Source organism: Poecile atricapillus, chromosome 26 (assembly GCF_030490865.1).
Source record: "Poecile atricapillus isolate bPoeAtr1 chromosome 26, bPoeAtr1.hap1, whole genome shotgun sequence".
Lineage (NCBI taxonomy): Eukaryota > Metazoa > Chordata > Aves > Passeriformes > Paridae > Poecile > Poecile atricapillus.
Window position 1 is genome coordinate 3,886,813 of NC_081274.1, and position 15,709 is coordinate 3,902,521.

The 15,709-nt window shown below is 48.6% G+C and overlaps 1 protein-coding gene across 1 annotated transcript; it reads right to left on the reverse strand.

Annotated features, from left to right (window-relative positions):
• Positions 1-10,261: 10,261 nt before the first annotated feature.
• LOC131588583 (zinc finger protein 239-like) lies at positions 10,262-12,915 on the reverse strand. Its single transcript, XM_058857535.1, has one exon. It carries the CDS (start codon positions 11,668-11,670, stop codon positions 10,852-10,854), a length of 819 nt encoding a protein of 272 aa, XP_058713518.1. The 5' UTR covers positions 11,671-12,915; the 3' UTR covers positions 10,262-10,851.
• Positions 12,916-15,709: the final 2,794 nt, after the last annotated feature.

Consider the following 15,709-nt stretch of genomic DNA (forward strand, 5'->3'; position numbering starts at 1 on the left):
GATTGTATGGCCATAGCAAAACTATTACTCACTCCCTCACAGTATGTATTGTGGGAGCGAGAATGGGAATCTGGCTGTAAGAGAATTATAAATTCACCACAACAGCCAATTGATCCTCTTCATGGTGCCACTATCGATATGTTAATGGGCAAAGGTATCTATGCATCAGCGGCACAGCAATTACAATTTCCAGCAGATTTGCATAATGCATCTGCTGAGGAAGCAAAGCAAGCCCTGTGGAGGATTCCAGCTGATAAAAGAGCACCAAGCTACACCACTATCAAACAGGGAATGAATGAGTCTTTTGACTCTTTTATTAACAGACTTGTCATCTCACTCGATCAGGCAACAGACCTAACTCCTGAAGTACGAGAACAATTAACAAGGACTTTTGCATTTGAGAATGCAAATCCAAAAGCTAAAATGATACTAGCTACTCTCCCAGGCACAGCTGACTTGGGAACAATGTTAGAATGTATGGCCAATGCAGTGTATCAACAGCAAGCTGCTTTTATGTCAGAGGCTGTAGCTAGTGCTGTGAAAAAACAAAATGAAACAATGTTAAATGTAATAATCACCCAAAACCAAGCTTTTGCTGCGGCTTTAAAACCTCTTGTAAAAGGAGGACGCTCCTGACTGACAAATGTTTGCTTTCGGTGTGGAAAAACTGGGCATTTACAAAAGCAATGTGTAGGCAATGTAAGGTGTAATAATTGCCAATCTAATACTCATGCTACCATGAGTATTAGATTGATGCCTACCATGACTGCGAAAGGCAGTCGCGTGCGGATAACAGCAACTGCCCCCGAGACCCAGAGTTATGCCCTGCAACCACAGGAAGCCTGGGAATCGACTTGGAAACAGCAGTAGGAGTTACCCTTATAGACAATCAGCCGCAAAAGATACCTACAACTTTCAAAGGTCCAATTCATTCCTCTAAACACCATGTAGGAGCATTATTGCTAGAACGTTCATCGGCAGGCTTAAAAGGTATCTTGGTGATACCAGGACTCATTGATGCAGATTACACGGGAGTTATTCAAATTGTTGCATATACACTGCATCCGCCTTTGTTTATACCTCAAGGCAGTAAAATTGCACAATTAATTCCCTTTCAAAATCTTGTATCTGCAATGATGAAAGGATCCAAACCTATGTGACCCATGAGAGGAGATGCTTGCTTTGGTTCAACAGGACCAGTTACATACCTAACACTACGAATGCATGATCGTCCTGTTCAAAAAACAACCATCATAAATGGAAAAGAACAGATAAATATACAAGCACTGTTAGATATAGGTGCAGATATTACCATCATTTCTAGTAAAATTTGGCCACCCTGTTGGCCATTGCAAACAAGCACAACTGCTGTGGATGGAGTTGGAGGAGTGTCTGCAGCTGCTTCAGTCACACCTAATCCTCTAACATTTGTGCTTGAAGAAAGGCCTGTGCAGTTGCAACAGTAATACCTTTGCCAGAAGGAACATTTGCCCTCATTGGTCGAGAATGTTTAACTCAATGGGGAGTGGTACTAACTACCCCAGATTCGGTTTTCTCACCGCGGTCCCTGCAGTGCAGCCAGCCCCATGACAACTGACCTGGAAAAGTAATGATCCTGTGTGGGTGGAGCAGTGGCCGCTAAGTGAGGAACGGCTGCAAAAAGCACATGAATTGGTTAATGCAAAACATATTAAACCATCAGTAAGTCCATGGAGTACACCTATTTTTGTTATACCCAAGAAATCAGGAAAATGGAGACTTTTGCATGATTTACGAAAAGTTAATGAACAAATTCAGCCCATGGGAGCTTTACAACCAGGATTACCTTCACCTGCAATGTTACCACAAAAGTGGCCACTGTTAATTGTTGGTTTAAAAGACTGTTTTTTCACTATTCCACTACATCCAGATGATACAAAACGGTTTGCATTCACATTACCTGCAATTAATAAAGAGAAACCTAGTGAGAGATATGAATGGATTGTACTGCCTCAAGGAATGCGCAATAGTCCCACCATGTGTCAGCTGTTTGTGTCCACAGCTTTGCAGCCAATACATGAACAATGGCCACAAGCTATCATCTATCATTATATGGATGATATTCTCATTGCACAGGAACACCCTTTTACAGATGAACAATTAAAGGTGCTCACACAAGTATTGTCTAATGCTGGATTACAAATTGTTCCTGAGAAAACCTAAAAAACTGCCCCATGGAAATACTTAGGCTGGCAAATTAGTGACAGCATAATACATCTACTGAAAGCAACACTGAATTACAAAATACAAAATCTTACAGATGTACAAACTTTAATGGGTGATTTACAATGGGTCCACACTGTTGTTGGAATTACTAATGAAGATCTTGCCCCCTTGTGACCTTTATTAAAAGGAACTAACCCTGCTGCTCCAATTGTTCTCACAGAAACACAGCAACAATGTATTTAATATCTTGCTTCTTTACTTGTTACCAGATGGCCATCACAGCGTGTAATAAATTTACCTCTTCGTTTGCTTGTTATTTCACAGCCTTCTTCAGTGTGTGCCATCATTGCTCAATGGCAAAAGAAAAACAGGGGAGAGTATCTGGTCTACATAATTGAGTGGGTCTTTGTATCAATGCAACCTAAGCGTAGCTTACAGACCCGGATGGAACAAGTGGGAGAGACAATTAAAAAAGGTTGTGATCATACAATTGCTTTTTCAGGAAATGGACCAGTGAGTATTCATATCCCAATGACTGCTGCTGATCTTGAACGGACAATGCGTCACTCTTATCCTCTTCAGCTTGCATTATTGGCATACAATGGGCAAGTAACTAATGAAATTCCAAAAAGTAAAGTTATTCAAATATTGAAAGATCATAATTGGATTCAATTGCCTAAACATTCATTAATTAATTTAAAAGAGGGACATACAGTTTTTACAGATGCTGGTAAAACAACCAGACGAGCAGCAATTGTCTGGCAGCAACAGGGATCTTGGACTTACCATATTTTGCACACTGAGCAGGGAGACTCATTACAGATGCTTGAACTAGCAGCAGTTTGTTGGGCTATGTGTCGGTGGATAAAATGTCCCCTTCATGTGGTTACAGATTCATTCTATGTTGCAGGTATTTTGAAAAGGATTGAGGATGCTTTCATTAAGGAAACTCAAAATAAACAGTTAATGCAGTTGTTTCAACAAATACAACAAGCTACATGATTAAGATCAGCACCATATTGTCTAATACATATTAGAAGTCATAAATTTCAAGAAGGCCTTGGTCTTGGCAATCATATTGCAGATCAATTAGTTAGTTGGGAGCAGAGGAGAGTTCCTCTCAATCAGCTTGAGTTTGCTCATATGGCTCATGAAGTTTCATCAAAATGCAAAGGGCCTACAAAGACAGTTCTCATTATCAATTTCAGAAGCACAAGGAATTGTACAAGCATGTCCACAATGTAGTCATCACGGTCCTGGGTTAGGGATAGGAGTCAACCCTAGAGGGTTAAAAGCCCTAGAGATATGGCAGATGGATGTTACCCATGTTTCTGAATTTGGCAGATTAAAAGATGTACATGTTACTGTAGATACCTATTCAAAATTTGTATGGGCTACAGCCCAGACAGGAGAAAAGAGTTTGCATGTAAAGAAACATTTAACCCAATGTTTTGCTATTATGGGGGTCCCAGAGTGAATTAAGACTGATAATGGCCCTGCATATGCCAGTGACAATATTAGAAAATTCATGCAGCAATGGGGAGTTGAGCATATTGAAGGGATTCCAAACTCTCCTACAGGACAAGCAATAGTGGAACGAACTAACAGAACCTTAAAGAAATATCTTAACAAATTCAAAGATATCTCTGACCCAAAAGAAAAATTAGATGAAGTTCTTTTTGTAATTAACCATTTGTGTGTTTTTGCAGATTGTCAAGACCCTCCAGCTGTCATACACAATGAATGTGTAAAATCAAGTGTTGTAACTAATGAAGTATTTGTTCCTTACAGAGAGCCTAAAACAGGACATTGGATAGGACCAGCTAAAGTCCTATTTAATGGCCGAGGCTACGTGTGTGTTGATACCCCTACAGGACTGTTATGGGTGCCGAGTAAATGGACACGAGCCACAATCAACCACATCAACAGTGGGATATCACAGCCAGACTGCAAGGAAGTAGATGGTGGCGAGAAAGTAAACAGTGGCAACTTGCCCTTGAGCCATTAGTGAGAGAAGTCAATTATCTATTAGGTGTACAAGTTGATTATAGAACTCCCTATATAGAAAGAGTTTATTTTTCTGTTTATCTACAATGGGTTAAAGAAAAATTAGAAGGTATAAGGTGTTGGTATTGTAAAACCACAGAAAAATTGTGGATAAGAATTGTGTGTGAAGGTTGTAAAAGAGATTTGTGGGGATATCAGAGATCAGAACCTCACAGAGGCTGTCTTAGGTGTTATAGAGAAATTCACCATTTAACTCCGCTTGCTGCATTGACAAAATACTTACATTGTTCTTTAACACAGGCAGAAGCCGTATCATTATGGGAAAATGTGGGTGCATTAGAAAGAGCCAATCTAATATTTAGAATTCAGAAAATAGCAACTTTTACAAAACTTGCTCAGAAAACAAATATAATTGCAGCACAGTGCAAAAAATGGACTATTTCACGTAGACAGTGAGAAAGAGTTCAAAATGGCAACTGGCATTTTCATTCTCGTAATTTTACCTTTAATAACAGGCATGTTAACTAGAGAGACCATAGATCCATGGGAAAATGTATGGGTTTCACTTGCTCATAGTTTAAATACTACGACCTTCTGTGCTAGTCTGTCGACACCTCAGTCTCCTTTCATTATTTGTCTGATTGGTGTTCCAGTCAATGAATCGAGGTGGACTTTGTTAGACAAGGCAATGAAAGAGACTCAGGACATTTTTAAGACAAGGTGTCTAGGGAATGGATATAAGAATTTTTCACAATGTATGGAGAATTATGATGTTTGGAATGATCATCTTCCAGAAGGCCCTGAGCCACAAGAAATTGATCTAGCAGATTCATTAGATGCTGCTTATTGTATTTATCTAAATGCTAGCAACAAATTGTGTGCAAAAGGTACTGATCAAAGATGTGAACAATCCAATATCATCACATTGACAAGTCCAACTGGCAATTTTTTGCAGTGGTGTGCTAAAATGGTGAGGAATGCATCAAACCCTGTATTTGGGACTCAATCCCCTTGTAGACTACCAACAGGTTATTTTCTAATTTGTGGTAACAGAGCATGGGCAGGTATCCCATCACAACCTGTTGGAGGTCTTTGCACAATTGGACAACTCAGCGTGGCGCTTCCACACCATCATCCTAATAGCACACATCGTGTCAGATGGAAAAGAGATCCTTGTCAAATTTTGAGTTCTGACTGTGATGATAATTTGGATTTATGGAACAGATGACAAGTGGTTTTTGCTTCTACCTTCTACTTTTTTGCCAGGTGCTGCTGCTGCTGCTAGAGCTCATCGCAATTTAAAGAAACTTAGTTGTTGGGTTGTAAAACAAGCAAACGGTACTAGCAGAGTACTTTCTGAATTAGCAATTGATATGTCACAAGTTCAGCATGCAGTACTGCAAAATCGAGCAGGCACTGATTTTTTGTTGTTAGCACATGGTCATGGATATGAAGACTTTGATGGTATGTGTTGTATGGACTTACAAGATCATTCAGAATCCATCCACAAGGAAATTCAAGAACTCATGCAACATACACAGAAGATCAAAGAAGATGTGGGATTCTTTGGGATTGATGAACTGGCTGATTGGCTTGGACTGACAGGATGGGTTAAGAGTTTATGTAAAACAGGATTATTAATTATCTGTGTTATGATCATTGGATTGTTATGTGTTAGTTGTGCAATATCCTTTGCAATTTTGTTGGATATTGCAATATCCTTTGCAATATCCAACAAAATCAAGCGTTTGTTTGTTAAGGTAACCAAAGTCATGGTTGTGCAGACGGAAAACGGGGGAATTGTTGAAGAATGGCTCGCTTCTCGAGGCCATAGCTCCTTGGAAGGCCTGCACAACCCTGACTTTGAGCTAGCATAAATCCTTGGCAAAATATTGTATCAAAGAAATGAAGAAGACTAAGTGGTAATAAGACAATGAAGAATAAGAATTTAGGATGAGAAATCTGCTAAATGTATCTTAATAAGTTTTACTAAAAAGTATCTTATAGAGCTTGGGTGTTATGAGCTGGTCCAATAGAAATGTAGAAATTAATGCGTGAAAAATAGCAATTATTCAATCATAGTAGAATACAGATGGCATGTTAGCTTTTCAAAATACTATAAAAATGTAGCTAAGATTGTAATAAATTTGGAACAAGCAACTAACTCACACTGGGTCGTCTCTTGATTCCCGAACCTGTCTCTTACAATGTGCATACAATTGGGCAGTGGTTACAGATGGTTAAGGCATAAGCAAAACCGATGGGGGTACAGGGGGTGCTTCTCACCTCACCTCACGTACAAAATAAAGCACTTCAAGCTAAACTTATATACTGTATGCTTATAAATATTCATTCATGTTTCCCATAAGTTTCCTCCTATTTCTGATTTTGCTGACTTTACGTCACCTTTCTTCACAGCACATGCTTCACTTGTTGTTAGGGGGTCTTCAGTCTTCTTTTGGGTGTCTTTTGGCGAAGGCTTCTCCTCTTCCTCATTGTCCTTTGGATAACCTTACAGGTTTGCATGTGTGTACTAAGCGTTGTGTTATGTTGGTCTACTAATTACTCTTATATTTTCTAATCTTTAGGCCCAATGCCTCGATTCATCCTAATTTTGTCCATCTCAAGGCCATTTTGGTCTTGAGACACCATTTATCTTCTAAACTACATCCTGTACCTTAATTTTGACATGCAACATCTGCAAAGGGGTACATCTGCTTTGTAACACTGATTCTTGATAGCTTCTAATAACAACTTTAGTAACAGCTGCAATTTAGTTAGCACAAACCAATTCCATTTATTACACTGGGAATGGGGAACCTCTGTGCTTCCATTTCCAGGTAAACCCCCCTTCCTGGGCACAGAGACCCCCTTGCATGTTCATTTCGGGGCACCGGGACCCCCTGGTACCCCCTTACCCAGCCCCAAAACCCTTGCACCCCCTTATCTGGAACCTGGAATCCCCTGAACCCCCATTCTCGGGAATGGAAACCTCCCAGAACCCCCATTTCTGGGCACCGGGACCCCCCTGAACCTCCATTTTCAGGCACCAGGACCCCTTGAACCCCAGAACAGAGGAAGGGACCCCCCTGAACTCCCATTCCGCTGCAGCAGGACCCCCGTGCACCCCTGTATCCAGGACTGGAACCCTCCCAAACCCTCCATCCTCACACCCTGGGACCCCCCTGCAGCCCAGCCAGGGACCGGCCTGGCCCCGCAGGCCCCGCTGGACAAGGCTCAGCGAGCCCTCCCAGGGCTCTCCCACTGCAGAGGTCAATCAGGGAGAAGTGCCAAGTGACCAGCCCTGCTGGGGAGACGTGTATCCAAAATGAGAATGGATCCCCCAAAACCACAGCTCTGCCTTTTAAACAGAAAAGGGGAGATGTTGTGGTGTGGTTTTGTTTCATTTAAAGTTTGAAGCTGTTTGTATAAGTGGTTTGTTCTGTTACCCCCCTGCTTTGTTGGTTTAACCCAAAGTTATCTCCTCCCCTGCCCTGCCCATCATTGTATCCCAACCCCTTTTTCCAGCACCTTCCCTATCAATCTTGTCCACCCTGCCCCTTGTTCCCGAATGTTCCCTGTCAATCCTGCCTTATGCCAACCCCCTGCTTGGACGTCCCCTTTAGAAATCCCCTAATCCACAGCACCCCATTGGTCCATGTGTCCTATTCCCCTCCCCAGGATATCCCTCACTGGTTGAAGTTTTGTATCCACCCCTGGACCCTCCCCATATGTAAATTGCTGTACGCTTGTATTCTGTGTTTTTTGCTCCTGGTGCTGCTGGAAACCGCCCCCGGCAATGCGGGCTCAGCTCCAGCTGCCAGGTGGAGCAGGTCAGCCTGGAGCACCCCCTGAGCCGGCACTGGGGCACGGCCCGGCCCCCACAGCGCAGGGGGCAGCGGGGGAGGCACTGGGGGGGCCCAGAGGGGGACTGGGGTGTGCTGGGAGGAACTGGGAGGGAGTTTGAGATAGACTGGTTTAAACTGGGAAAGGGGTTTGAGGGTCAAGAATGGCTGAGAAGGGGATTAAAGGATGTTGGGGAGGGTGGGATGGGGTTCTGGGGGTCCTGGTGGAAACTGGGAGGGAGTTTAGGGGTGCTGGGTGTCACTGGGAGGGATTTGAGTGAGCCTGGAAAGGCTGGAAGGAGACTGGGCATTGGAAAGCAGGGGTTGGGATGAGGTTCATTGTGCTGGGAAGAGACTGAGAGTCTGGGTGGGGCTGGGAAAGGACTGGGAGAGGGTTTGGGGGTCCTGGGGCAGTGGGGGGCAACTGGGAGGGGGCTGTGGGATCCTGATAGGGACAGAAGGTTCTTTCGTGGTCCTGGGGAGGCTGGGAAGGGACTGGGAGGAGGTTTCAGAGGTCCTGGGTGGGGTGGACGAGAGTGGAAGGGTGCTTGGAAGGGCTTGGGGTGTCTGAGACAGTTTTTGGGGGAGATCCTGACCTCTGCAGACCCCCCAGAGATGCCGCCAGACTCTACCCGCAGCAAGATGCTGACAGGGATCGGGGACTCCTTGTTGGGCTTTGTCTTCCTGGTGCTGGAAATTGGCTTCTACCTGTACAAGAAGGTAAGGGGGTGTCCCGGAGGTCATGTCTCCCCTCCCCTGGAGCGTGTGTGCTTCCCCATGACCCCCAGCCCAGTGTCACTCCCTTTTCTCTTCCCACAGAGCTCCTGAGCCGCTGGCGGTCGCAGCCCCTCCACGTGGCCTCAGGCCTGGCTGGGACCCCCCGCTCCATCCCCACCCTGATTTTGGAGGGGTCGTGTGTCCCCCCAGCTCTGCTGCCACTCTGCCCTCGCCTGGCTGTTCCCAGTGTTCCCAGTAAAGCTTCCAAGTTCACACCTGTCCCGTTTATGTGGGGCAGTGGGGAGGGACATGGGGAGACCCCGTGGGGGGACCCTGGCAGGGACAGACCCTGTGCAGTGATGGATCAGGACCCCCGTGTGTCCCCCCCATGTGTCACCCTGTTCTGGGGACTCCTTGGGAGACACCAAACTCCAGCATGGCACCCAGCAAACCCTAAAAAGCACTGGGACCCCTGAAGCCACCAGGGAAATTTGGGGAGGGGGTGAATGGGTGGTACCTGGACCATGCCAAGAGCCCAGCGCTGCCACAGCCCAACCTGCCCCGGCTCTATCCTGGCTCCTCCCGTGGGGCGTGAAGGAATTGGAAAAAAGGGGGTCCAAGGGTGGGCACTGGGCCGGGGGTGAACAGAAGAGATGGAGGAAGAGAAAAAGGGCCAGAGAGGAGAAGGAGGCAGGATGAAGGAGGAGCGAGACTCATCCAAACCCAATATGGGGCTCCCATGCCCCTCTTTTCCCCTGCTCCTCCACCCCTGCCCCACTGCCAACCAATCCACCACCCCACCTCTCTTATCCCCCCTTTCACTCAATTCAAGCAGATGCTGGCAGCTTTTTCCTGGGAGCAATTCCTGAGTTTGGGGATTTTTGGGGTGCAGTTCTGGAGGGGGACAGCTCTGTCTGGCTTTCCCCTCCCTGCTGTAGCCTCTCAGCTGCCCCCCACACCCTGGGGGTGCTGGGATTTCCCTCCTGGGCACAAGGACGTTCATTCCCTTCCAGGAGCCCAATGCCCAGCTGGGGCTCCAGGCCAGGGGGTCCTTGAGCAGCTGCCCCAGAACCTCTGCCAGGGGCTCCCAGCGCAGCCGCAGCCGCTCGGCCTGGGCTCCCCAAAGCCCTCAGCAAGTCCCAAGTCCCTGCCAGGAACCCTCAACTCCCTCAAACCCAGCATCCCCCACAGCCCCTGCAAGTTCCCCCCATGACAGCGGCCACAGCCATGGCCCCACATGTCACTGGCCATGTCCCCCCATGTCCTCACCCATGGCTGTGTCCCCACCATGTTTCCATCCCTGGCAATGTCCCCCACGTCTCCATCTGTGCCAGTGTCTCCCCATGTCCCCATGAATGGCTACATCCCTGTCCATGTCCATGTGTTCCCATGTCACTCTCCATGTCCATGTCTTACCATGTCCATGTCCCTCAAGCTCCCTACACATGTCTTAGTTCAATGTCTTTATTTTCCCCCAATTTCAGGCATTTTCAAAGGATGAAGAGAAAGGAAAAGCCAAAGAAGGCCCAAAGTAAAAGATTTCTGTGTCCATGCCAGCTGATGATCCACGTAGCTGGGTGGGAGGAAAGAACTTTTTCGGGGGATTTCCACCCCACTGTCTCCAAAATACTGATCTTTGCCCAAAACCATCAACATTTTGCTGAGAAAGACACCCTTGGGCAGAAGGAAATTAAACTTGTGGAATCACTGATGTTAGAAAAGACCTCCAAGACCATACAGTATTCCTTGATGCCACCAGAAGATAGGATTGAATTTAAAAGATTTTCTGGGATTGAAAGTCAACAAATCTACTCCCCACAAGGAATTCCCATTGTTGGTCTGTGTCCTGATGGACTTTCATTCCCCTGATTTCATCCAGGTGCCCACAGGGAGCCAGGAAGATGTGGAGCCTCCCAGCCAGGTGTCTTCCCAACACGCATCACCAGGACCACGGATCACCAGGGCTCTGCCCAACGGGGGTCACTGGGGATCATCCAACGCCGATCCTCCCATGGGGGATGGAGCTGGAGCAGCGCACGAAGCTCTTCCCGCACTCGGGGCACTCACAGGGTTTCCCTTACTGGTGCCTCCGTTGGTGTTTGGTCAAGGTTGAGCTCCTGGAGAAGCTCTTCCCACACTGGGGACACTCGTAGGGCCTCTCCCCACTGTGGATGCGCCGGTGTACAGTGAGGGTGGAGTTGCGGTTGAAGCCCTTCCCGCAGTCGGGGCAGCGGAAGGGCCTCTCCTCTGTGTGAATCCGCTCATGTTTGAGGACATGGGAGCTGCGCTGAAACCTCTTCCCACACTCGGGACACTCGTAGGGCCTCTCCCCAGTGTGGATGAGCTGGTGTGCTCTCAGATTGGAGCTCCACCCAAAGCTCTTCCCACATTCCAAGCAGGTGTAGGGCCATTCCCCTGTGTGGATCACCTGGTGTCTCATCAGGTTAGAGATACTTCCGAAGCTCTTTCCACATTTCCCACACTCATAGGGTCGTTCCCCAGTGTGGATCCTCTGGTGATTCCTCAGGCTGGAGCTCCGGCTGAAGCTCTTCCCACATTCCCCACACTCGTAGGGCTTTTCCCCAGTGTGGATCCTCTGGTGCTGGATCAGGTGGGAGCTCTTTCTGAAGCCCTTCCCACATTCCAAGCACTTGTGGGGCTTCTCCCCCAGCTCTGAGCTCTGGCTGGATCTCTGGCCGTGTTCCTGGCACAGGGGGGATCTTTCCTCCTCACAGCTCCCTGGACTGGGTTTGCAGCCCCTCCTCATGTGGGATCTCTGGGGCTTTTCCTCCTCCTCTTCCATCTGGCCATGGTGCGGGAATGTAAAATCCTGGTTTGGGGAAAAAAACAAGAGGACAGCGCTTTGGGGTGGGGATTCCTCCTTGCCCAAGTTCATCTGAGGAAGTCATTTGGCATCTTGTGTCTGTAAGAGCCTACTACACACCAAGATTCAGCCCAAACATCCTCCAAACATAAAAACAGTGATCAAAAACTACCCAAACACCAAATTCAGGCAAACCTCCTCCAGAATAAAAACATTCAGGCCCTGCAAAAAAACAAACCACCAACATTTAGCCCAATAAAACTCAGAAACACCAAGATTCAGCCCAGTAAAAATTGTGGATCCCCCTCTCCAGTCACCTGCTGACTGTGGGCAGGGAAACACTCCTGGGACTGCACACACAGACAGGGTGGAACCTTGTGCTGCTCCCTCTTCCTGCTCCTCCTCCTCCTGTGGCCATACTTTTCCTCACACTTCTCTTCCTCCTACTCTTTCTCCTCCTGCACAATCCCACCTTCTCCTTCCACATGCATCCTTTGAACATTTTGTTCCTCAGCCCTGCTTCTCCTTCCCTTCTCCTCCAGCCCCCAGGCCCAGCACCCACTGCCGCCTCCCTCTTCCCCCCCAGTCCCACAGCATCCCACCGCAGGGGCACGGATGGAGCTGGGCCAGCTCGGCCTGGGGCAGCGCTGGGCTCTCGGCCGCTTCCGCCCGCACTCGCTCCCCACTGCAGCCGCTCCCGCCACCACAGCGCGGGGGGGCCCGGCCTTGGCGCTCCCCCCTCCCACCTCCCCAAATTCCCCTCAAGGGGGGCGCCAAGGCCCGGGGGGCACAGGTGGGATCCAGGTAGGACCACTGAGGGGACAAAATGGAATGTTAGAAGGGCATCCTGGACAAAGGGATGATGACCTCAAAATATCTCTCAAGGGTCCCTTGGGAGCATGTGGAGGTCGTTTGCACATTCTCCCAGAGGGAATTAAGGACATGGACACCCAGGGGGGCAAGAAGGGAAGTCCAGAAGGGATTTAGACAACAGGGGATGGATGGGGTTGGTGAGCTGGGAAGGGATTGGCTGAAGGGGAGTGTGCAGGAATGTGCTTAAGGCAAGAAGCAGCAGGAGGAATCTATGGGGTAAGAAAAAGGATGATGGAAAAGAGGAGGAAGAGAAAAAAATACTGAGGATTGGGATGATTCTCTGAAGGGTCTTATCCTCAGAATTTGCCAGCTGACTCAGATGCTTTGTATCCCAGTTTTCCAGGACAGGAAAAGAAGGAGGTGAGGATTTCAGGGGGTTTCTCTGAGCTGGGAGCGGCAGGAGCGGGCGCAGAGCTGCGGCACCGGGAGCACGGGCTGGGGGCCTGTGGGGAGCTGTGGGGCCGGGCCGGGGCTGTGGGGCAGCCGGGGCTCAGCGCCGGGCGCTGCCTGACCCCAGCACCCCCCGGGCAGGGCCGGCAGTGGCCCCCGGCCCCCAGGAGGCTGCGGGACGCCCCGGCCGCTGCCCGGACCCGTGGAGCTGCCGGCCCTGCCCGCCGGGGGGGCCGCCTTTGGACACTGCAGCAGGACAGGGACCGGCTCTGGGATACGGGCTGGGGAGGGGAGCCTCAGCACAGCCAGCACCAGGAAGGAACAGCTCAGAAATGGGGATTACACCTGCAAGGATCCAGATGATCTTTTAAGCATTTTGTGCTGGGTCCCTGCAGAAAGGAAGGATTTTGCAGAAAGCTCAGCAGCTGCCACACGATGAGCACCCACAGGCACTGAGGGGGGCTGCAGCAGGGCCACAAGAAGCCCCTGCAGCACTTGCTCCCAAAGGCTCAGCAGCTGAATGCAGCAAGGGATGAGCAAAAGGCCAAGCTGAAGGCAAAGGCCATGGCACAGTTCCTACAGCCCCTGAGGGATCAAGCCCAGGGCCCAAGGGGGCCCCAGCACCCAGGGGACACCCTCGGCCACAAGCACCTGGCACAGGCATTGCCCTCCTGGCCAGGGGACAGCCCACCCAAACAGCCCCTGGCAAGGAATCAGCCTTCCAGCTGCAGGGCACAAGGACACTGCAAGCACAGACAGGAGCACCCTCAGCACCAGCAAGTCCAGCCCCTGATGGACACGGATTCTTAGCGGTCTCACAGCTCCCATTCCACCAGGGACCCACCACACTGCAGCCCTTGGGAACATCCAGGGTGGCTCTGGATCCAGAGGAGACCTTTCCTGATGGACACAGGGGCCTCTCCATCCACTCGGAACGTTACACCTAAAGTTGTTAGGGAATATTTTACTTATTAAGGCATTAAGTGGGAAAGATGAGTGGGTGTGCTCTATTCGGCCACGATCAGTAGATGTGGTGGATGGGATTGAAATGAAGGAATTTTTATTTGCTCACAATTGTGATTGTAATATACTGGGAAGGGATTTGATGGCTAAATTTGGAATGCAAATTAATGATACAGAGGCTGCTTCTGCTGTACCTCTGTGTCAAATGTCTGGCAGAGCCTAGGCTGAAGTGAACCCAGAAGTGTGGGCAGCACCAGGGAAATTGGCAAAATTAGATATGGAGCCTCTCCAAATTTCCCTCAAGCAACCAGGACAAGAGGTGTCGAAAAGCAATCCCCTGTTCCAAGGGAGGGAAGGAAGGGCTCACAGCCTGTCTGTGAGTCCTGCTCAAGGCACGGCTTGGGGAGCCAGGGATGGCTCCCTAGAATGCTCCTATCCTGCCAAACAAGAAATCCAATGGAATCCACAGAATGCTGCAGGACCCAAGAAGAAGAAATGAGATGATGAAACCGAGGCACCCCACACTCTCAGATCCTTACACCATCCTCAACCAGGGGCCCTCCTCACACTGCTGCCATTCACAACTTGATGCAAAAGATGCTTTCTGGGGATCTGCCCACTTCCACAGGATGCAAACACAATTCTGCCTTGGGCTGGCAACAAGAGGTAGAAGGGAAAATGCTCAAGACATGGACGGTCCTTCTGCAGGGATGCACGGAAGCACCGGCCTGATTGGGGCAAGCCCTGCAGGAAATATCAAAGGAATTGACCTCACCCCCAGGGACTGGCTTAATGCAGGATGTGGATGACTTGATCCAGTCAGGAGGACAAGAAGAGGTAGAGGAAGCCTCTATGAAATGGCTTCATTTTCAGGCAAAAAAGCAGCTTTGAGTATCTGAAAAAAAAGTGCAAATCGTGGAGAAAATGGTTAAATATTTGAGACCTATTTTGAATGAAGCTTTGTGTTTTATTGACCCTGAGAGGGTTCATGGAATCTCAGAAATAACATTTCCCAGGATTAAAAAGGGACAATTCCTACAATTAACAGGGAAATGCAGGAGCCAGATTGAGGATTCTCTCTTCTAGCCAGAACATTGTGTGCTTCTTTAGCCACAGATAGCGTCAGTGTTAGACAGGGGACATAAAAAAGAGAACAAAACTTAACTAAATGAAAAAAATAAAATGATTGATGCCCCAGCCATGGCTCCTTTAGACTCAGAAATCTGAATTGGAAGGGAATATTAAACAGGCCACCCCTGAGCCTGCACTGAAGGCAATGCAGCAGCAGCCAGGGCTCCCCAGCGGGGGAAGCCCCTGGGCCTGCCCACAGATCCTCTGCTCAAATCCTCGGCCTGGCCACCCTCCTTTGCCATCTCCAGCCACTGCGGGACAATCCTTGCTCTCACTCTTGCAGCTTCAGCCCTTTCTGTGCCTGCCCTCGCCACAGCTGCTGGGGAAGGCACCGGGACAATTCCACTCTGCCTCTCAATTCCACTCACACTCTGCTCTACCTGGGATTAGCTGCTGGCAAAATAGACCAACTTTAAAATGGCTTCAAATCTTATTTCTCTAAATGGACATGGTTTGCATTTGACTTGGAGAAAGAAATTTTAAGGGTTGTTTTTAAGGGGTGTTCCACCACTCAGCAGAGATGAAATCAACACCTCAACAGACTGGGAACAGCCCAAAAGATTCCAACCAAGATAATGACCATCAACAAAACATCAACACCCAGCAGCAAACATCAACCAACATCCACCCCAGACACTGCCCCAGGCACAGCTGGAGACACCTGCTCTGGAAAAGGCTGAGCAGGAAATCCAGGAGTGCCCACCTAATTCACATCACAGGCACAGAAATCCGGCTGCAACAGGAAACCAAATCC

Bases quoted from the DNA above. Each gene is read 5' to 3' on its own strand.
- LOC131588583 (XM_058857535.1), bottom strand. From the start codon at position 11,670: ATGAACTTGGGCAAGGAGGAATCCCCACCCCAAAGCGCTGTCCTCTTG.